The sequence below is a fragment of the Bufo bufo genome, chromosome 3, assembly GCF_905171765.1.
Source record: "Bufo bufo chromosome 3, aBufBuf1.1, whole genome shotgun sequence".
Lineage (NCBI taxonomy): Eukaryota > Metazoa > Chordata > Amphibia > Anura > Bufonidae > Bufo > Bufo bufo.
The window spans coordinates 189,501,758-189,526,249 of record NC_053391.1 but is presented as its reverse complement, the minus strand read 5'-3'; the positions used below and the strand labels follow the sequence as shown (position 1 = coordinate 189,526,249).

The window sequence follows — 24,492 nt, the reverse complement described above, 5'->3', positions numbered from 1 at the left end:
CACATCACTTGTGCGTTGCGTGAAAATCTGTCACGACCGCTATCCCAGCAGCAGTCGTGTCGCACCAGACGGAGGGGAAGGGGGACCCTTATCTACGGATGGGAAATAGAATGGCCACCCCTGACTAACCCTCAGCTGGCACCTGTCTGCCCTGATACCCTAGACGGGGTGTGAACCCGTGCGGCGAGCAGGATGCCTAAAACCCTCAGTCGCCCTAACTAGACTGGACTGGGGAAAGGCCGATGGGAGCGCTAGTCACCATCACTCACGTCTAGGAAAACAACAGGGGAAGACAGCAACAAACAATCTATAGCAGTGATAGACTTATCCAGTCACGAGCAGAGAAGGCGATCCCAAACACGACAGTCCACGCCGGACAAGAGCTCCACAGCAACACCATCAAACGATCTCCTTCCAAGGTCAGAGTAGCACTGGTAGTAAGGACTATATCTGGCAATGACTGCAAGTGAAAGTGAAACTAATATAGTAGCTGGGAGTGGCAGACAGGACTCACCTGAGGAGGATGCCTACAAACTCCCAGTCAGGACAAAAAGGTTCACAAGGCAAAACCCAGATGACATACCCTGAACCACGGAGCAAACTCACAAGCTATCGCGAGTAGCAAGTCGCTGCGACCTTCTCCTCCCAGACCTGTCTGGATCAGTCACAGTCGTGACAAAATCGCAGCATGCTCTATATTGTGTGTTTTTCACGCAACGCAGGCCCCATAGAAGTGAATGGAGCTGCGTGAAAATCGCAAGCATCCGCAAGCAAGTGCGGATACGGTGCGATTTTCACGCATGGTTGCTATGAGATGATTGGGATGGGGACCCGATCATTATTATTTTCCCTTATAACATGGTTATAAGGGAAAATAATAACATTCTTAATACAGAATGCTAAGTAAAATAGGGATGGAGGGGTTAAAAAAAATTAAAAATAATTAAACTCACCTCATCCACTTGTTCGCGCAGCCCGGCTTCTCTTCTGTCTTCTTCTTTGATGACCTGGGAGGAAAAGGACCTTTGGTAACGTCACTGCGCTCATCACATGGTCCATCACATGATCCATCACCATGGTGATGGACCATGTGATGAGCGCAGTGACGTCACCAAAGGTCCTTTTCCTCCCAGGTCATCAAAGAAGAAGACAGAAGACGAGCCGGGCAGCGCGAACAAGTGGATGAGGTGAGTAAAAAGAAAATTTAACCCCTACATCCCTATTTTACTAAGCATTCTGTATTAAGAATGCTATTATTTTCCCTTATAACCATGTTATAAGGGAAAATAATAAAATCTACACAACACCTAACCCAAACCCGAACTTCTGTGAAGAAGTCCAGGTTCTGGTCTGGTCACCAAACATGCCGATTTTTCGCACGCGCGTGCAAAACGCATTAAAACGCTTTGCACTCGTGGGGAAAAATTTAGCATTTTCCCGCAACGCACCCGCATCTTTTCCCGCACGTCACCCGCAACGCCCGTGTGAAAGAGGCCTAAGACCTACAAATTGCTTCTACTGCTACTTGCACAGGTGAATATTCCATATCATGGGGCTTCAGCTTGAATTTGAATGGACAACTATGTGTCATGACCCATTATCTTATTTCCCGATCTTTTTATGTATTGAAAGGGGGTTATCCCATGATTAATGTAAAAAAAATCAAAATCAGACATGATACAGTATCAGATCTCCCTATTCACTGCTCCAATTGCTCTGCTACATTTATTTTAAGCTGGCAGAATGAAACTTAGTGCAATTTGTAAACTCAAAGTCACCACTAAAATATGTAAAAATCAAAGGTGTCTATTGCTTTGAAGACACAGAGTGGACAAATGACCGGAGTACCTGCTGGGGGTGATTATACATACAAGTATTAATCTTATCACCCCTATAATATAAAATCAGATGATATTTTTCAAAGCTAAGGATATTAGGATACCCAGAGCTAAACTTTAAGATCTCAGCTATATCCCTAATATTCTCACCCCACCAAACATTTAGGGGGCAGATTTATCATCTCCCTGCTCCAGAAAAGTGGTGGGGAAAAAAGTGCAAAAAGGGGAGTGGTTAGGGTGGAGAGTAGGAGGGGCCAGCAGGTTCGCCAGATTTATCTTCATTTGCACATGTTTTCAGAGCGGCAATAGATTTCTCGGTGGCGTCCAGACTGCCGGAGTCACGCATTATTTATGACGAGGCCTGCGCCTCATCGTAAATTGGTCGCATCCTCCGGCAGCGCAGGAGATTTTTGATAAATTTCCCCCTTACGGTCATGACATAATACATACAGCCTTAGCAGTGAAAAAACGGAAACAGGCACTGGGTTCTCCTTTTTACTCAACTATACTGACAACTGTGTGACCAGAGGAGCTTTAGCATTTTTTCTTTGGTGGGGAGTTAATCTCGATTATGTTAGCAAGCACAATGGGAAGTACACAGAATAAAATATACTCACATGTTGAGATCCCAGCTCCAACCATAAATACCACATTCTTACCTGCAACATATAACACAGAGATTAGAAAATAAAAAGCAAAGAGTTAACAGGGTTTTCTGGTACTTTGACATCTATGACCCATCCTCAAGATAGCTCATCAGGATCAAACTGGTCCAGGTAGCGTTGCATCCCCTTTTTCGTTTAACAGGCACAGCCCCACACATTTGGTAGTGAAAGGGACAAACATATGGAGCTGTGGATGATTAATAATGAAAGGAACTCCTGAAGTGCCAGGAGCCAAACCCCAACCAATACAGTGAGGCCAATGCACACGACCGTTGTTCGGGTCCGCATCCGAGCCGCAATAGGGCCGCAAAAGATGTCCGCATCCGTTGCACCGTTCCGTGGCCCCGCAAAAAAAATATAGCATGTCCTATTTTTGTCAGTTTTTCGGACAAGAATAGGCATTTCTACAATGGGCTGCCCGTTCCGTTCCGCAAATTGTGGAAGGCACACAGGCGGATTTCCGTTTTGTGCGGATCCGCGGTTTGCGGACTGCAAAAAACGGAACGGTCGTGTGCAGGACGCCTTAGGATAAGCAATCAATATCCAAGTCCAGGAATAAGGTATTAAAGGAAGACTCCGGGCAATACCGATGCAAAGAATACCAAACAGAATCTCTGTGTCACACACCCCACCATAAGGTCCTGCGCAAGGCATAATATTGTGTATCAGACGTGCCTGGGGTGTTCTTTTAAGGTTCAATTTTTTCCATACTAAACACTGCAACAACTGATGTAATAATGTGGGAGATGTCGGGGTAGTCTAGTACTCCTCTTCAGTATATAAGAGTATCCAAAGCACAATTAGGGTCCATTCACACGTCCGTAGTGTGTTTCTCGGATCCGCAAAACACGGACACCGGCAATGTGCATTCCGCATTTTGCGGACCGCACATAGCCGGCAGTTATAGAATATGCCTATTCTTGTCCGCAATTGCGGACAAGAATAGGACATGTTCTATTTTTTTCGGGAACGGAAATGAATGGGTCTGCAATTCCGTTCCACAAAATGCGGAACGAATGTGCAGACGTGTGAATGGAGCCTTACGTGTGGTGCTTCTGTATGTGAGCCGTATAACTTTTAAAATATTTTCAATTTTTAATGCAATAAAGTTGTATATGTGACTTGACTTACATTTACCACTGAGCAGGAACCTGCCTACACCTTCCAGGCTGAGTTCATCGAGGACTTTTTCTGGGGTCCCTAAGCCCAGTGTCCGGGAGAAAAGATCACGTAGAAAATCCACTGGAAAACAATATATAAAAAGGTAAATATGGAACAAACTAAGAGACAGTGGGGAAGATTTACTATTGAAAATCTGCACGTTTTTTATGCGCAATTTGAGCCAAAAAACTGTCATACATGCTTTGCCCTGCATTTATCAAGTGTTTTAGACACTTTTTTAACCTTTTTTACACCTCGTCCGACAAGGTTTTGAGGGAAAGGGGGCATGGCTTAATGTACCTCCATGCTTCAAAAATGTTGGTGTATTTTTGGAGTAAAACAAAGCCAAAATATAAGTGAAGAAAACTTAGACTAGACAAGACTAAGGCCTCTTTCACACGGGCGTTCCAGATTTGCTCCGGATGCGTCGCGTGTGCATTGCGGGAAACCCGTGCGAGTAGGCACGCAATTTCAGTCAGTTGCTATTATTTTCCATTATAACCATGCTATAAGGGAAAACAATACAGTGAAAACACTTTAATGGGGTCCGGGGTTGCTTTCATCCCTATTATCTCCTAGCAACCATGCGTGAAAATCGCACCGCATCCATACTTGCTTGCGGATGCTTGCAATTTTCACGCAGACCTATTCATTTCTATGGGGCCTGCGTTGCATGAAAAACTCTGCAATTTTCACCACTCATCTGCACAGCCCCATTGAAGTGAATGTGTCCGGATTCAGTGCGGGTGCAATGCGTTAACCTCACGCATTGCACCCGCGCGGAATTCTCGCCTGTGTGAAAGGGCCCTAAAGATGCGACACATTGATCATCCAGCATCAGCTATGGCCCAGTTTAAGACTGATTACATTTACGCTGTCTTACTTTTAGATGGTATTCGTAAATTTGAGAGTTGTCAAAAGCGGGGAAAAAGTGGAGAAGTTGATCATAGCTAAAAAGCTGAAAACCATGAGAAAATGAAAAGAGCAATCTGATGCTCTGGACAGGACCTCACTATGTCCAACTGTCTTTTGGTAAGAAACATGGATGTCTATGAAGAAGATATGGGATCAATACAGACACCATTAGAACATGCTGATGTAAAATGAGGCTCGGTGTAAAGCTGCACAGATAACATTACTGCGTCAGGATAAATAGAATACAAACCAAGGGAAGGCTGAGGTCTCCCGCTATCACCACACCTCATCTCGCAACATTTGTGATGGCACATCCTCAATTCCTCATGCTTGAAACGTCAGCTGGTGCGGTCAGCTGAACAGCAGTCAGTTAGACATAATACTTTCCATGTAAAAAGACTACATAAATATTAAAAAAAACATGCAATGCAATTCCCTAAATAGTGAAAGACTGAGGAGAAGATTTAACAAAACTGGTGTAAAGGAAACCTGGCTTAGTTGCCCATAGTAACCAATCAGATTCCACCTTTCATTTCCCAAAGGAGCTCTGAAAAATGAAAGGTGGAATCTGATTGGTTGTTATGGGCAACTAAGCCAGTTCTACTTTACACCGGTTTGATAAATTCCCACCTGAGTTTCCAGAGTACACAGCAATGAAGCATAAAACAAATAACAAAGACATCAGTGTGACACTGCAAGAATAACATAAAAATTTAGGCATATCAAAGTGGCAAACACAGCGCATGGCAATACTTTGCCCGTCACCCCATGCCACTTTGCCTTACCAGTGATAATATGCCTACATTTTACCTCCCAGACCAGGGTCAATACACATTTTAAAATTTTTTGCACTATATCCTTACTGTGTGTCATGATGATGTCTTTGTGACTTGTTTTCTACTGTGTATACAATGCATTCAGGAAGTCTTCAGAGCCTTTCACTTTTTCACATTTTGTTATGTTCCCAGTATCTGGGAAAGTGCAACTACTCGCCTTGGGGAAGGGGAGATGTAGAAGAGGCTGAAACGGTTCAGTAGAGAACTAGTGTAAGGGGTGACAACAAGGACAGTAGGACCACCGTACCCGGTGAGGGAAGCAGCGCAGACAACTCACAAGCAAACTGGATAAGTGCATACCCAAACTTTCACAAGGAGGGAACACTGATGCTGTCACCGTAGCAGATAGTAGAGGAAATGCACGACATCTGAAGGGAACTAAAAGGCGCTAAACCAGCACCAAAGAAACCGGTACGTTATACCAGGTACAGAAAGCCGCACTAGTGCCTGCCAGAAGTGAGCAAACCCATCACCAGTAGCATGGCTTGGTATAAGCATTTGACCAGCGCCATAAGGAATTAGTGAACCTATCAGCCACCGCCTCAGGTACACCATACATACCATGCCTGGTAAATGTGTTGCAGAAAACCGCATGAAATGCCAGGGTCGATACCCCACATGGAGGAAGGGGATGCGGCAAGAACCTCCGGTGCCGCACCCACTGACAAGGCATCCTGTAAGCCAGAACCAGTGACTGTTGGCATTTGAAGGAAGAACGCAAAAACTCCACCTGGGAAGGGGTCACACTGTAGTAGACACGGAACAGGAGTAGCCCAAAAATCTATGGCTCATAGGGGGAGGCCATACCAGCACCCATGGCCTCTCCAGAGAGGAGACTCCACCTGAAAATGAGGTCAAACAGCAGTAGCCAATCTGAACTGTTGGTAGCGCAATACTCCACCGGGGAAGGAAGAACACTGGCAACCTGTGCAGACGTTCCACCTACTGAAGGAGTGTGGACGCCAGCATGCCAAAGAAAAGCAACAAATTAGAATGCTCCTCATGGGGACTCAAGGCACGAGGAGAGGCATGTCATGGGTCAACACTCTGGAAAGACAGAGGCTGCCACGCAGGCACCCGACCCCAATCCGTTCAATGACTACCTGAGGAAAAGGATAGTGTGAAAGTAGTCACACTGTGGTAGTGCCAAAATACCGCCTATGACGGGGGGGGGGGGGGGGGGGGGGGGGTTGGCAAGGCGATTGTGTCTAGCAAGGAGACCACCCTCGGAACGGGATGGAATGCAACAAGGTGATAATGCGATAGGGCAGAAGATTCCAGAGGTAGTGGGAATACTCTGCCTATGGAAAGAGTGGAGCCCAACAAGATGTACAGTATCCACTGGAAGAACAAGTACCACTGGTTGTGGAACTAACCCGCCGATGGAAGGAGGGTAATGCTACAGGATCTTACAGTATGCAGGTGTGGTACCCATCTCCACCTAAGAAAGACGGATAATGTAACAGGATAAACAATTTCCAGTGATATTGGAGTTACTCCGCTGACGGAAAGAGGGAAAACCGACAGATGTACAGGGTCCACTGGTAGTGCAGGCACTACTGGTTGTGCAACTACTCCGTCAATAGAAGGAGGGTAATGCAACAGGATCTACAATATGCAATTGTGGTGCAACTAGTCCACCAATAGAAGGTGGAAATCCAACCAGACAGAAGATAACCAGGATTAGTGCAATTACTCCTGCGGAAGGGGTAATGCGACAGAACATATGGTCTCTGGTGGAAGTGCAATTACTGCGCCTAAGGAAGGAGAGTAATGCTACAGTCTGCAAAGGAACCAGTGGTAGCGCAATTACTCTATGGAATGAGAATAATCTTACAGAATGTACAGTACCCAATGGAAGTGTAAATACACCCACTATGGAAGGAGGGCAATGCTACCGGGAATATATGATCCAGTGGTAGTGCCAATACTCCGCCTATGGAAGGAGGGTAATGGTATAGGACGTACAATATCCAGTGGTATTGCTAGTATACCACCTATAAAAAAAGAGTAATGTGACAGGCTGTACAGTATCCAGTGGTGAAGTAAATACTCCGCCTATGGAAAGAGGCCTTGCTACCGGATGTATAGGGTCCCATGTGCAAATATCATTCCTATGAAAAAAGAGCAATGATACAGAATGAATAGGATCCAGTGGTAGAGCAAATACTCCGCCTAAGGAAGGAGGGTAATGCTACAGGCTGTACAGTATCCAGTGGTAGTGCAAGTACTCCATCCAATAAAAGAGGGTAATACCTTAAGCTGTACAGTATCCAGTGGAAGTGGAATTACTGCACCTAAGGAAGGATGATAATGCTACTGGCTGTACAGTATCCAGTGGTAGTGCAAGTACTCCACCTATGAAGGAGGGTAATTCTACAGGCTGTACAGTAACCAGAGGTAGTGCAAGTACTCCGCCTATGAAGGAGAGCAATGCTACAGGCTGTACAGTATCCAGAGGTAGTGCAAGTACTCCGCCTATAAAAAGGAGGATAATGCGACAGGCTGTACAGTATCCACTTTGAGATCCACTGTTCCTCCTTGTCTTCCAGAGGTGGGGAATGAGAAGCAGGCTTGAGGAACCACTGGTCTCCCCCCCTCAAGTGTGGGGAAAACCGGTGGGTGGAGGCCGCCTGTAGTCCGATTGAAAAAAAAAAATCTTTGGCAGACCTGCAGGAAAACAGGTCTGCCTTCTACAGACACTAAGCTAAAACTGATTAACTCAGTGTCTGCAGGAGGGGTATAGCTGAAAGGAGGAGCTAACACTTTTTTGCTTAGTGTCGCCTCCTAGTGGCAGCAGCTATACCCATGGTCTTCTGTGTCCTCTAAAGATACGAGCGAGAAATAGGAAACTTTTAGCACAGCAGACATTTGTTTTGTACCCTTCACCAGATCTGTGCCTTCACACAGTCCTGTCTCTCTACAGTTAGTTCTTTCCTCCTCATTGCTTGGTTTTTGCTCTTATATGCATTCAGTTGTGAGGTCTTAGGCCTCTTGCACACGATCGTATGGCTTTTTCAGTATTTTGTGGTCCGCAAAAAACAGATCCGCAAAAAATACGGATGAAGTCCGTGTGCATTCCGTTTTTTGCGGAACGGAACAGCTGGCCCCTGATAGAACAGTACTATCCTTGTTCGTTATGCGGACAATAATAGGATATGTTCTATCTTTGAACGGAACGGAAAAACGGAAATACAGAAACGGAATGCATACGGAGTACATTCAGTTTATTTTTTGCGGACCCATTGAAATGAATAGTTCCGTATATGGAACGCAAAAAACGGAATGTAAACGGAAAAAAAAAAAAGTGTGTGTGCAAGAGGCCTTATATAGACAGGACTGTTTCTTTACAAATAATGTTCTATCACCTGAATATACCACAGGTGCAACACAAAATGTGAAAAAAAGTGTCTGAAGACTTTCTAAATGCACTGAATGTTAGATACATGCAGTCTTTACTATTACTATTTACTAGAGATTTATATGGATTATATATTTTTTTGCATAGTGGACCTTACATCGTCACACTTTTCTTTCTCTGACAAGGGAAAATTTTATTTTCTTACTAGCAGAAGGACCCGGCTTCGCACGTGTATATTTCATCTATTTCATTCAATGTTTGTGTGTGTCATTAAAACATATCGACAGTATCCCCCATAACAGTGACCTCTACAGCACCCGGACCCCTTAACAGTTAACTCCACAGCCCCCAACCCTTAACACTGACCCCCCTCACAGTGCCCCGCCTCATTAAAATGGGATCTCCACAGCAGCCTATCCCCTTAACTTTGACCTTCACAGCAGCCCACCTCTTTAACAGTGAGTTTCACAGCACCCCACTCCCTTGACAGTGACCTCCTCAGGGGTCCACCCCCTTAACAGTGACCTCCACAGTACCCCGCCCCTTAACCCTGACCTCCATAGGGGACTGTCCCCTTATCTGTGACCTTCACTGTTCCCTGCCCCCTTAACAGAGACTTTCACAGCACCCGTCCCTTTAACAGTGACTGCCACAGTACCCCGTTCCCTTAACAGTGACCTCCACAGTACCCCGCTCCCTTAACAGTGACCTCACAGTACCCTGCCCCCTTAAGAGTGACCTCCGCAGTGCCCGCCCCTTTAACAGTGACCTCCACAGTGCTCGCCCCTTTAACAGTGAGCTCCACAGCAGCTGCCCTTTTAATAGTGGCCCCTGCCCCCTTAACAGTGACCTCCACAGCGCCCTGCCCCTTTAAGGCTAGGGCTACACGACGACATGTGTCGCGCAACAATTTTTATAATGATAATCTATGGTGTTGCACTGCGACATGCTGCAACTGCGACACGACAGTCGCAAAAAATCCATCCAAGATGGATTTTTCTGTGACTGTTGAGTCACAGTCACAGCATGTCGCAGTGCAACACCATAGATTATCATTATAAAAATTGTCGTGCGACATCAATGTCGCAGTGTAGTTGTGCCCTATGTGTCGCACGACACATGTCGTTATGTAGCCCTAGCCTAAAGCTGACCTACAGCAGTGAAGAAAAATGGCTGGGTTGTTATGGAAACCTGGAGTAAAACTGTGAGTATGTGGAGACTAAGGGCCTGCGAGCTTGTAAAGGGGGAATATTAATTACCAATATTTGTGCAAATATCAATAATTAATATTCATAAATAGGAGGAGCCGTCTACCGACGACTCCGCCTATTTATACCTTTATATTAATAACACACTATTCCTTTGCTTCACACTACCCGCTAAACTAGCTGCAAGCGCCTAACTGAGCTAGCTACCGCCAATAATCACACGTTACACAGTAGGTATAATACAAATAATACAAGATATTTATTATCTATTACAGTACACAATATACACAATACAACACCAATATTACAGCACTAAATACACTGTTCAATCCCAAGTTCCACCCACAAACTAACTAATACACACACACATACACACAATAGCAGCCCCCCCCCCCCCCCCCCACCTGGCTCTAAACTATCCCTATGAACGAAGGGTTAACGGTGGCGCTGCAAGGGTAAATGCAGGCCACAGACACAGGGTTACAGGGGTACAGCAGGGGTTAACACAGAATAGGGAGCAGGGATGCTCCTGCAGGGTTAGGGTAGGGGATAGGTGGTCAAGGGGTTAATTGCTGGGGATTGTTGGGATAGGGTATAGGGGTAATAAGGCAAGTAGGAGTGCGTTGGTGGGATAGGGGTATGGTTGGTGGGATAGGGCAAGTAGGGGTAAATCAGAGGGATATGTTGGTGGGATAGCAGGGGAATGTGTAGGGGTTGGTGGTATAGGGAGGGTTAAATCTTTGGTGGTATAGGGAGGGTTAATTCAGGGGCATGAATCGTTGGTGGTATAGGGGGGGGGTTATACTCAGCCCTCCAGCTGCTCGTACTGTGGTGCGCGGGCTCCGTGGGCCGGCGCAGTGTGATGACATCACTGCGCCTGCCCACGCGTCCCCGCACGAGCGCATCGGGCCGCGCCACTTTCTGACAGGCGGGAGAAGCCTTTGATATCCCGCCTGTAGCACTTTGCATTCCAGGCAGCGCGATGGTAATCGCGCTGCCGGAATGCGCATAATAGAAGGAGGGGAGGTTTCTCCCTTCCTTCTATCATGCATAATTATCTCCAGCAGCGCTGGAGATAATTACTACAAAGGACTCCGATTCTGTTGAATTAGAGTTCTTTGAAGCATGCAGGATGACCGGACTCTTGTCCGGTCATTCTGATGCAATTAACCAGATGGCATCAGTGTGAATGCTAGGGGCACATTCACACTGATACCTCTGGTTTCAGGTGAATCAGGGGACATCAAATGGGGCCTATGGACTATAAGAGGACTCTAATTTATAAGGGGGCACATGTATAAGGAGGCACATGATGTATAAGGGGGCACATGATGTATAAGGGGGCACATGATGTATAAGGGGGCACATGATGTATAAGGGGGCACATGTATTCCCCACAGGGGCCACAATGAGCCCTCTGTGGAATCTTAAGGACAGATGTGCGCAGATGTTGGGCACATCTGCGCACATCATCCCATAATGTGCCTATCTATGTATGTATGTATATCATACATGCACGCACGTGTTCGCATGCATATATATATATATATATATATATATATATATAAAAACACACATACATATATATGCATATATTTCAACCCATCCTCAACAGAGCTTCTATTGGCTGATAAGGCACATGTGGCCATGTGTATGTCAGTTGGGATATGAAGAGAAAGACTTGCAGGCTTGTATTGGCTAATGCAGGTCATTTTTTGGGAATATCTCAGGAACGGTACGTCCTAGAGAGCTGAGACCCGGTCTAAAACCTTCCTGGACACCTGATGTACCTTTTTTCCAAATTTGGTGAAGATCGGTCCAGTCGTTTGGTCGCGCATAAAAAACAGACAGACAGACGTCGGGACAGACAGAAACTCATTGTGTACCGGCATGTTACCTCCACAGTATTCTTTCCCAGATAGTAAGTGATATGTGTACCAAGTTTAGTAGAAATTGATCGATGAGTTTTTGAGTTACAGAGCAATATGTGTGTAGCAAAAACAGTTGGAGCATACAAACTCCATGCAGCTGCCGTGTAGGGGCTTATGACCCCCCACAAGATTTCTTTCCAGGTAGCAAGGGATGTGTATACCAAGTTTCGTTGAAATTGATGGTTGCGTTTTTGAGTGATCGCAGAACATACATACATACACACATATACATCCTTCTTTATATATATAGATTATTTTGTATGGTGGCTGTACATTTGTGGGCTCATTGGCTCGATGATTTAAAGGGGTTTTCTCATCTCAGACAATGGGGGCATATTGCTAGGATATGCCCCCATTGTCTTATAGGTGCTCTGGGACCCGCACCTATATCAAGAACGGAGCCTCGAAAGGGAAGGAGAGAGCACTGCGCATGCGCAGCCGCCCTCCATTCATTTCTATGGGGCTGCCGAAAATAGCCGAGCGCTGGCTCGGCAATTGCCGTCTGCCCCATAGAAATTAAAGGGAGCATGGGCCGCTCCCATTCATTTCTATGGGAGAAGCGGGGATTAGCGCTTGCTGGTGGACAGACCCCGGGAAATCTGGGGTCCTCCAGCCACAGCGCTCCCCGCTCAGTTTTCGATATAGGTGCTGGTCCCAGCGGTGGGACCCACACCTATCAAACAATGGAGGCATATCCTAGCGATATGCCCCCATTGTCAAAGATGGGAATACCCCTTTAGGAGCTCATTGGATCTGTCCCACCCTACCTACTCTAATGTACTTCTGTGTTTTTTGTCGTCTGACAAATTGAGTCTCCTATAATCTCAGGAAAACAAGCATATGCAGGCTCAAGGACAGCCTATGATAAGCAAGATTATTCTTCTCATGACAATGGCAAGAAATATATACAGCCCTCCTTAACCCTTAGACGAGGACAAGGGTACTCAAGTGTCTTTTGTAAAGGTCCGCATACCTGGGTCTGCCTTGAGTGCCCCCCTCAGAAAGTGATGCCCCAAGGGGGTTCTCCGGTAATAATGCCATTTTACCATGTGTCAGCAGCCTGTCCTACTAAGCTAAGCATTCATACTTACCTTCTCCCCTCCGCTTCAGTTCTCCATGTCTACGGTCCCCACACTGTTTTCTTCCTATGCTACATGGGCACGATCACATGCTCTGCTGCAGCCAGAGACTGGCTTCAGAGGTGACGTGCTGCTGGTAGCTAACTGGTGAAAATCAGCTTTTCTGCAGTAGCACCGTGTAGTAGATGGAGCTGGAAACTGCAGTGCTGCTCCCACTGAAGTGAATGAGAGCAGTGGCGCAGTTACAAGCTCTTCCCACTACACAGTGAGTGGAACTGTGTGGTTCCTGCGCCGACTCCCGGTGCCAGAGCTACAAAGAAACAGGTGAACAGTAGGGGTGTCTGTGCCAATCAGATATTGATAGTCTATCCTGGGAATATGCCGTCAACAGTAAAATCCTAGAATACTACTTTAAGTTGGAAAGAAATTTTAATATTTAAGTTAAATAGCCCAGCTCTACGGCCAACCCTTATTTCCACCAACATTTGCCGTCGAAGAGTCGAGATGCCCACATACACATTAAACGATCAGCTTGTCTCCCCAAAACTGGCCAGATTTGGCCAACATTTATCTAGTGTGCATGGCCACTGTAAGTACCATAGAATATTAGGGTGTGAAGAGTTATAGGACATAATAAAGGGGTGTTCATTTTTTTATTTGTCACACCAATCTCTTACTTTCTGAAGCACTGCTGTTTTCTTCACTGGAGTCCGATTCCTAGAAAAGAAATAGAATTAATCACATTTCCATCAGAACAGCAAAATACATAATAGCTATAGGTTATTTAGGCCGAAATGTCATCTTTAGCCAAAATAAGGGGTTCCAGGAACAATACAGGAAGAATAGATGTAATCAATGTATAAACTGGTCAATGAAGGAAACTATTTACCTCCGAATCTTCCAACGTGGTGGGAGGCTCCTTGGCTTCTTTAGCTTCTAAGCCCAGAAATAATAATGTTAGTAAATTGTTTATGAGCATGAAGAAGGTCCAGCCTCTTAAATGCACTTTTTGTAAATTTTAATTACAAAAAATGTCCTTTTGCTCCCCAGTAAAAGCACAACTTTCCATTTAAAGGGGTTTTCTCATCTCAGACAATGGGGGCATATCGCTAGGATATGCCCCCAATTGTCTTATAGAAGCGGGTCCCACCGCTGGGACCCGCACCTACATCAAGAACAGAGCCCCAAAAGTGAAGGAGAGCACATTGCGCATGCGCAGAGACGCCTTCCATTAATTTCTATGGGGCCGCCAAAAATAGCTCAGCTATTGCCGTCTGCCCCACAGAAATGAATGGGAGCATGGGCACACACTCCTATTCACTTCTATGGGAGAGGCGGGGATTAGCGCTTGGCGGTGGACGGACACCGGGAAATCTGGGTTTCTCCAGCCACAGCGCTCCCTGCTCCGTTCTCGATATAGGTGCGGGTCCCAGCGATATGCCCCCATTGTCTACGATGGGAATACCCATTTAACCTCATAAAACACATTAGTAAATGAGTGCGGCATAACAATTTCTAAAGGCTGGTCATGTTGAGCGCCAATCAAAGTGTAAACTCTGAAGTTAAAGGGACTGTCCAGGATTAATGGAGTTCCCAGAGTGTACCTACAATGGGTCTTTGAGCTAACCTGTGAAGAAAATGCATTTTGAGCAATACTTATACTTCTGTCGTTCCACAGATTCCGCAATCCCGACTGGGGGTCATGCGACCACCTGATTGGCTACGGGCTCTTCCTCAGATGTCCCAACTGCTCCTCTTTCTTCCTGTGCTGAAAGTGTATTCTCTCCACAGGTCGGCTCAAAGACCCATTTTCTCTTTTATCAGAAGTGGCCTGGTAAGGGTGCTGCCACACCTTTAGGACTTATTCAGACGGCCGTACGCATTTTTGCGGATTAGATGCAGCCATATTCCCTTCTATGGGACCCTTTTCTTCCATTCTACGGCTCCGCAAAACAAAGAAAACATGTCCTATACCTGTCAGTGAAAATCAGGACAGCATACGACCGTCTGAATGAGCCCTTAGGTTGTTGAGATTCAAAAAAGAGGGGAAGTCGTATCCGTCCTGAAAACTTTTTCTCCTTTTATTAGCCACTGCTGATTTTGGCTTCAAAAACTGCTTCAAAAAACCTGACCCTGTGGCAGAGTATGTGGTGACACCGAACGTGTCTGACCAAGTTCACCTGCCAAAGCCTATGGACAATATCTTCTCGTGGTATCTGATGTCGATTCCCAATTCTGAGATAAAAGCAGTAGAAGCAGATACTCCTTCCCGTGACGCACTGGTAGGAGGCCACACGCAGCCGAGAACTGAGTAGATATGCTTGGTGCGGTTTCGATTTGCCATAAAATCTTCCGCTAAACTGTCCGTTAAAGATTGTTAATGGCTGCAAGGTTTTGACGGTGAAACATGTTTTTCAGAAAAATACAACCAATCTCAAAAACGCACCAAAGGTATCACGCCATGGTTTAAGGCTGCCCCAATGCCCTACCAGGGGCCAGATCTTGAGGAACTGCATAACCTGGTCCCCATTATCACAATTATGTTAACTATGCAAAGGGCAAGGCCACGCGGGGCAAATGGATTTACATGTGGAAAATCCACAGCCGGCAGCAGCAAAATAGATGAGATTTTTTTTTTTTTATTCATTTACACGGTGTGAAAGATTTCTGGAACAGAATCCGCACATAACGTGACCTGCGCAGTCCTACAATGTATTCTGTTGGATTTCCACCAAGGATATCCCCATCTGCACTGCAAATCCGTGTCAAAATCCACGTGTTACTGATGTGCACTTCGCAGTGGATTAGTTGCACCACAATACGTACTGTGTGCGGAAAATCCTCCGCTTTTTACAGCAGCAAAACTCATCCACACCCTATGTAAAAATTCCATAGCAGAATTGGCATGCGAATTTTAATTTATGCTGTGAATTTTCAATGCAAAATTCACCCTTTGCAATGCATAGCTTGAAAGCCGTGGAAAATGCGCAGCGGAATTGCTGAAAATTTGTGATGAAATCCACGTGGCTGTACCCTTATTTTGTGTCTACAGTGTAAATACGTAGCAGAAACCCCTGCGCAGATAAGGTGTTGGCGTAGAATCACTGCCTTAGCAACCTACCCGCCCGGCACTGTCTCCCAATGTCAGTTCTACAATTATGGCTGGGGTTCTAAGTCATGAAAGCTACACTTTAAAGGGGTTTTCCAGGAGTAGAATCCTGATGACTTATCATCAGGATAGGACAGGGATGGGCAAACTGCGGCTCTCCAGCTGTTGTAAAACTACAACTCCCAGTATGCCCAGTCTGCCTACAGCAGGGCATGATGGGATTTGTAGTTTTACAACAGCTGTAAAGGGCCGCAGTTTGCCCATCCCTGGGATAGGACATCAATATCTAATCGGCGGGGGTCAGACATTCAGCAATGCCACTGATCAGCTGTTTTTAAGAGGCCACGGTGCTCCGTTGAGCGCTGCAGCCTCCTCACAGCACCATACATTATATAGCGGCTGTGCTTGGTATCACACTCGGCCCTATTCACGTCTATGGGACTGAGCTGTGTCTAGGCCGTGTGACAAAGGAACGTGACGTCCCTGGCCTAGGAAGAGGCCGCAGCACTCACCACAGCACCGCAACCTCTTCAAACAGGTGACTGGCAGAGGTGTCGGGAGTCGGGCCACCACAAATCAGATCATGATTACCTACCTGGAGGAGAAGTCATCCATATTCTGATCCCCCCAAAAAACTTTAACTTGATATTATTCTCATTTGTACTGGCAAATTAACATTGTTCCGTGCCAACCAGAAAATTGGCCCTTATCATCGGTCTGTCATAGTTTCTGCTCGTCTTGAAACATTTGGGGTCATTTATCAAACTGGTGTAAAGTAAAACTGGCTTAGTTGCCCATAGCAACCAACCAGATTCCACCTCTCATTTTGCAAAGGAGCTGTGAAAAATGAAAGATGGAATCTGATTGGTTACTATGGGCAACTAAGCCAGTTCTACTTTACATCAGTTTGATAAATTGACCCCAATTATTTATTTGACTACTGAGGGAAAGGAGGGGAATATTTGATATATTTCATGTATTTTTATGATAAGTCACTTAGACATGCCAGAACATATATTATGGTAAGCATTGCACACATGGTTTTACCACACGTTGCCGCGGTTATTGACCGTGCACATGTATGACCAGTAAAAACCATGCAGCCCGCAAGCACATCACAAAATCGGACAATCTGTGGTAAAACCGCACGTGGTCCCCAGTTTTCAAATGCATTTTTTTTTTTTTGTTCTGATGGTGGAAGTAACGTGCTATACTGATAAATCACTCCCAGACCATGCGCGGTATTATATCATTACATGTCACTGAGCACAGGGACTGGTGTAAGGAATGACATATCCTTAGGCTACATTCACATCTGCATTTTCCTTTCCGGTTTTGATATCCTCTGCCAGATTTAAGGAAAATGCATCTTATTTATCCCCATTCATTGTCAATGGGGACAAAACTGAATAAACCGGAATGGAGTGCACCAGAATGCATTCTGTTCCAGTTTGTTGCGTTCCCATGCCGGACACAAAACCGAAGCAAAAAGGTATTCCAGTTATAAAAAGTTATCCCCTATCCACAGGATAGGGGATAATTATCAGATCAGTGGGGTTCCTACCACTGTGACCCACACCAGTCACAAAAACGGGGGGCCCCCTACCCTATGAAGCTCCCCCGATATGGACGAAGTGGCTGGTCGGCGCGCTGGAGATAGCCGAGCAGTGTTTTCTGCTACCTCCAGGGCCCCCATAGAAATGAATAAAGCAGTGGCGCGTTTTTCCGTCCATATCAGAGGAGCTCCATGGGATACGGGGCCCCAGTGGTAGGACCCACACCGATCCAATAGTTATCTCGTATGCTGTGGATACTGGATAGATTTCTATAACTGGAATACCCCATTAATGGATGGAAAGGAGTGGGAATTCAAGTTATGTTCCTCCAAACAGAAAAGTTGCATATGATGGACCACCAGACTGCAGGTAAGTAGTACACTGACTGCAGTAAGGCCTCATGCGGTTAGGGAACGGACCCATTCATTTTGATGGGGATGGAAAAAATGCGGACTTCAAATGGACTAAATCCATGCGGCATTTCCACAAATGATAGAACATGTTCTATTTTCCGTTTAGCACAGGCATCCTCAAACTGCGGCCCTCCAGCTGTTGTAAAACTACAACTCCCACCATGCCCTGCCGTAGACTGATACCTGGAGGCTGTTCGGGCATGCTGGGAGTTGTAGTTTTGCAACAGCTGGAGGGCCGCAGTTTGTGGATGCCTGGTTTAGCAGATAAGAGTAGGCATTTCTATAATAGGGACCTAGGAAAGTGCAGGAGGCACACGGCCGGTATCTATATGTTGTGGATGCCTTAATACATACGGTCGTGTGCATGAGGCGCAATCTTGTGGAAAATGTCTGCAGACTAGGGATGAACGAACTTGTGTTTCAAGTTTGGCATACAAGGTTCAGGTTATCTAAGCATTTCATTATGGATTCTGCTACCACGGACCATAAGTAATGCTCCGTGGTAGCGGAATCCATGACGGAATACTTAGATAACCCAAACCTTGTACGCCAAACTTGAAACACAAGTTCGTTTATCCCTAGTCTGCAGCAATTCCCCAATTCACAGGCAAACGGGGGCAGCAAATCCACAGCAAATCATGAGGATCTGGTGCAGATTTGATAGCGGCTTTCACCTGCAGAAAGAGAGATTTATCAAGCCCTCTGCGCCAGAAAAGTGTCAATAATAAATAAAAAATTTTAAAAAACGCAAATTTTAGTGCAAGCTGACATTATGAAAAATGTTGCGACTTTTTAGAGATTTAGGTCTCTTTCACACGAGCGAGTATTCCGCGCGGGTGTGATGCACACGCACGGAATCCGTACCCATTAATTTAGATGGGGCTGTGTACACATGTGCGTTGGTTTTCACGCATCACTCTTGCGTTGCGTGAAAATCGCATGTTCTATATTCTGTGATTTTCACGCAACACTGGCCCCTTGGAAGTGAATGGAGCTGCGTAAAAAAAATCGCATCGCACTTTTCACGCATGGTTGCTAAGAGATGATGTTTGTATACATTCAGTTTTTTATCATGCGTGTGCAAAACGCATTAAATCGCATTGCACCCACGCAATAAAAACTGAATGGACTTGCTTGCGAAATCACGCCGTTTTCACTGAACGCATCCGGACCTAATCCGGACACGCTTGTCTGCAAGGTGCCTTATTCACCGCTCACCACTTTTCAAAGTAGTAGGCGGTCCGTGACGTGCTATAATGGACGCTTGGTCTGTATTATAGCGGACATGTAGATCAGCTCCCTTGACGGTGAAGGTCTCCACTTTGTCACACCCCTTAATCACTGCGGTGTATGTACAGCAAGTAAGGGTGTAAAATGCTCACCTCCCCGGGGCTCCCATGCCAGTCTTTGTATAATCTTACCTCTGCAAACGTTGTCTCGTCCTCTGTGAGGTCACATGTGACAAGATATTATAGGAGGCCCGCTTATAGAGAGACGGGCATGGGAGCCACAGAAGCACCAGGGCTGGAAAGTATAGGATTTTAGTATTTATTTAGAACTTGTGCATTTCGCTGCAGGCAATCTACAGCAAAATCTGTTACAATTGGGATTTCCTGAAGATTTTTAATTCCCTGTTGAACTCAATGTGGAAAATCCGCAAAGAAGAACGCGACAATTCCACGTTCCAAACTGGCGTGCTGCGGATTTCAAAATCTTAGGTTCAGATTATTTTTCCAACGTGTAGATGAGATTTTAAAAGCGTCATCTGCTTAGCTGCTACCGTATGGAGCGGTGTACTATCTGCACAGGTAGGTCCACAGGTGGGTGAGTTTGATGTAAATCCACATGTGCACCTCTCTACATTACACAAGGCATTAGAAAGGCTACAAGGATTGACATATGTAATATTACAGGGACAGATATCCTGTACTGTATTACAGCTGTCCTATGGAACACAGACATGACAGGCAATGCCTGCAGCTGCGCCCTGAATGTCCGTCCTGCAGGCCCCCTCAAATGACTACAGGACCCCCATACACTGTGCCGTACCTGCAGCCATGAAGACTCCTGCGGCTTCCGACTCTGGAAGAGAACTATGGATCAGCTGACCAAAGGAAGCCCCGCCCCGCCAGAACCACAGAGGCTGATAGGCTGCTGATCCTGATTGGCTGAGGAGTGTGATTGGCAGGCGGCTCGTGTAATGGCAGCGCACGCCATATGCTGTAGCTACTGTTGTCTTGACAACGTGTGGTTGTCCCTTCACCGGTGTTTACTTCTGCGCTGTAGATATATGAGGGTGAACTAGGTAAACTCTGGAGGCAGCTCATACACAGCAGATGTAACAGTCCCTCTTTTTGACCCAAGTCCCTCTGTCCCTCTCTGATCCTTAAAGGGCTGCTGTCACTCCACTAAACTCATTTTTTTTTTTGTCTCCTTAAAATCCTTATGCTGCGATTTCTCAATATATAGGGCTATTACTCAGTTTGGTTCAGTAGTTATATAAAAAAACGGACTTTTATAATATGTAAATGAGCTCTCTACCAGCAAGTAGGGCGGCTACCTGCAGCTAGCAGCCGCATCCTCCATTCATAATGACGCCCCCTCCTCATGTTGATTGACAGGGCCAGCGGACGCGCTCGTCCTCTGACTGGCCCTGTCTGCGTTTTAAATCTCGCGCCGGTCTTCAGTTGGCGCAGGCGCACTGAGAGGAGGACGCTCGCTCGGCCGCTCCATCCTCAGTGCGCCGATGACGTCACATGTACACCCGGCGCAGGCGCACTGAGGATGGAGCGACCGAGCGAGCGTCTTCCACTCAGTGCGCCTGCGCCAACTGAAGACCGCGAGATTTAAAACGCAGACAGGGCCAGTCAGAGGACGAGCGCGTCTGCTGGCCCTGTCAATCATCATGAGAGGGGGCGTCATTATGAATGGAGGATGCGGCTGCTACCAGCAAGTAGCCGCCCTACTTGCTGGTAGAGAGCTCATTTACATATTATAAAAGTCTGTTTTTTTATATAACTACTGAACCAAACTGAGTAATAGCCCTATATATTGAGAAATCGCAGCATAAGGATTTTAAGGAAATAAAAAAAAAATGAGTTTAGTGGAGTGACAGAAGCCCATGTCCCTCTTCCCTCTTTTTGATCTGGGAAATTAATGCATAAATGTGCATTAATAAATTTACTAAATCGATCCTCACTAAACTATCTGTATGGTTTCTTCTTGTATATTAGACCAGAACTTCATTATTTTGTGCAATTTGGACCTTAAAATATCTATAATCTGATGATTTATGAGCTAATATTTAAATGGGTATTGAAGCGCAAAAAAATATTGTCCCAGGAGCTCGACATGTTGTAAAAAATAAATAAAGTAAATTATCCTCGCCTAACTGATCCCCGGCTGCTGCAATTGTGATGAAAGTCAGTAATTATGCTTTGGGCGGACTTAGAGGCGTGGCCTAGTATGAAAAAAACTGCCGTGATGCGTGGCGCATATATTGTCCCTCTTTGCGATTTTCAAAAGTTGGGAGGTATGATGTAACCTAACCTGATAGATATAGATAGAACCTAACCTCATATAGCTAGAACCTGATAGAGACATAGATAGAACTTGATCGATATATAGTTAGAACCTGATAGATAGTTATGGCCAGATATGTGCCCCCTCACAGTAATTATCGCCAGATATGTTCCCCCTCACAGTAATTATCGCCAGATATGTGCCTCTCACAGTAATTATGGCCAGATATGTGCCCCTCACAGTAATTATCGCCAGATACATTCCCCCTCACAGTAATTATCGCCAGATATGTGCCTCTCACAGTAATTATGGCCAGATATGTGCCTCTCACAGTAATTATGGCCAGATATGTGCCCCTCACAGTAATTATCGCCAGATACATTCCCCCTCACAGTAATTATCGCCAGATATGTGCCTCTCACAGTAATAATGGCCAGATATGTGCCCCTCACAGTAATTATCGCCCAGATATGTTCCCCCTCACAGTAATTATGGCCAGATATGTTCCCCCTCACAGTAATTATGGCCAGATACATTCCCCCTCACAGTAATTATGGCCAGATATGTTCCCCCTCACAGTAATTATGGCCAGATATGTCCCCCTCACAGTAATTATGGCCAGATATGTGCCTCTCACAGTAATTATGGCCAGATATGTTCCCCCTCACAGTAATTATGGCCAGATATGTTCCCCCTCACAGTAATTATGGCCAGATATGTGCCCCTCACAGTAATTATGGCCAGATATGTTCCCCCTCACAGTAATTATGGCCAGATACATTCCCCCTCACAGTAATTATGGCCAGATATGTTCCCCCTCACAGTAATTATGACCAGATATGTGCCCCCCTCACAGTAATTATGGCCAGATATGTTCCCCCTCACAGTAATTATGGCCAGGTATGTTCCCCCTCACAGTAATTATGGCCAGATATGTGCCCCTCACAGTAATTATGGCCAGATATGTTCCCACTCACAGTAATTATGGCCAGATACATTCCCCCTCACAGTAATTATCGCCAGATATGTGCCTCTCACAGTAATTATGGCCAGATATGTGCCCCTCACAGTAATTATCGCCCAGATATGTTCCCCCTCACAGTAATTATGGCCAGATATGTTCCCCCTCACAGTAATTATGGCCAGATATGTCCCCCTCACAGTAATTATCGCCAGATACATTCCCCCTCACAGTAATTATGGCCAGATATGTTCCCCCTCACAGTAATTATGGCCAGATATGTCCCCCTCACAGTAATTATGGCCAGATATGTGCCTCTCACAGTAATTATGGCCAGATATGTTCCCCCTCACAGTAATTATGGCCAGATATGTGCCCCTCACAGTAATTATGGCCAGATATGTTCCCCCTCACAGTAATTATGGCCAGATATGTTCCCCCTCACAGTAATTATGGCCAGATATGTGCCCCTCACAGTAATTATGGCCAGATATGTGCCCCTCACAGTAATTATCGCCAGATACATTCCCCCTCACAGTAATTATGGCCAGATATGTGCCCCTCACAGTAATTATGGCCAGATATGTTCCCCCTCACAGTAATTATGGCCAGATATGTGCCCCTCACAGTAATTATGGCCAGATATGTTCCCCCTCACAGTAATTATGGCCAGATATGTTCCCCCTCACAGTAATTATGGCCAGATATGTGCCCCTCACATTAAGTATGGCCAGATATGTCCCCCTCACAGTAATTATGGCCAGATATGTGCTCCTCACAGTAATTATGGCCAGATATGTGCCCCTCACAGTAATTATGGCCAGATATGTGCCCCTCACAGTAATTTTGGCCAGATATGTCCCCCTCACAGTAATTACGGCCAGATATGTGCCCCTCACAGTAATTATGGCCAGATATGTGCCCCTCACAGTAATTATGGCCAGATAAGTGCCCCTCACAGTAATTATGGCCAGATATGTGCCCCTCACAGTAATTACGGCCAGATATGTCCCCCTCACAGTAATTATGGCCAGATATGTGCCCCTCACAGTAATTATGGCCAGATATGTTCCAGGGATCTCAAGTCTCCCGGAGGTTCAGGGAGTCTCCCGCTATTAGCGGCTCCCTGACGCCCGCATGTGAAACAATATATCCCGGAAAGGTTTACTGATAGCAGGGCAGAGAAATAAGAGAAGTGACAGGACACAGAGTTTACATTACAGGTTGAATTAACCCTTTAGGGTCAAATTGGCTTCTCAAGGAGATATATATGTTAAAGGCATCCCTTCTTCTGTCTCATTCAGTAGCTATAGAACTATTGAGAGAGATGTATTTTTTTTAAATACATTTACACATTTAACCCTTCATTTTAATTATATTATTTACCCCAGTGTTAAATTCACACCCCCTGGATGCTTGTTTTTTTCCTACAGTGGGGTAGATAATTACACACAGGGTTTTAAAGAATAAACTTCCTGACTCAGCGAGTCAGCAAGTGAATCGAAGCATCCGCGCATGCGCATTGCGCAACCTAAGCTTCGGTTCACTTGCTTCTTGTCAGCTCAGCGAATGAACCGAAGATTCGATTCATGAATCGGTTCATTTGAATGAACTGATTCAAATGAACCGATTCATGTGAAAGATCCGAACTTCCCATCTCTAGTTTACTCGCAGTAAACCTTTCCGGCAACCTGTAGCAGTGTCCCCTTCTCAGCGCGTGCGCACAGTGCAAGAAGAAGCCGATGCCAGCAGTCCGCAAAGGCGCATCAGGCTGAGCCTGTGCGCACGCGCGGGATCTCAAAGTGGGAGGAGGGGGAGGGAGGAAGAGGCGGCACTGAGGAGGAGAAGGCGGCGCTGGGCACGAACGGCGATGCGTGCGGCCGGGCCCCATGCATCCACAGACCTCCCCTGCTTGGGCACCTTAATTCAATGATTGA

At 45.8% G+C, this 24,492-nt stretch overlaps 1 protein-coding gene across 2 annotated transcripts in view; it reads right to left on the bottom strand.

Moving 5' to 3' along the window:
- The window catches only part of SIRT2 (sirtuin 2), a 52,744-nt gene extending 32,549 nt beyond the window's left edge, over window positions 1-20,195 (bottom strand). Inside the window, exons 1-5 of one of the 2 annotated variants that reach the window (XM_040423850.1) lie at window positions 20,122-20,195; window positions 13,884-13,930; window positions 13,672-13,711; window positions 3,635-3,745; window positions 2,456-2,497 (exon numbers count right to left, since the gene is read on the bottom strand). In XM_040423850.1, the coding sequence (XP_040279784.1) occupies window positions 2,456-2,497; window positions 3,635-3,745; window positions 13,672-13,711; window positions 13,884-13,930; window positions 20,122-20,131 (250 nt within the window). In that variant the 5' untranslated portion in view covers window positions 20,132-20,195. Of the gene's footprint in view, window positions 1-2,455; window positions 2,498-3,634; window positions 3,746-13,671; window positions 13,712-13,883; window positions 13,931-19,290; window positions 19,373-20,121 lie in introns of those variants that run through there. The other variant, XM_040423851.1, reaches the window with a different exon arrangement.
- Window positions 20,196-24,492: the final 4,297 nt, after the last annotated feature.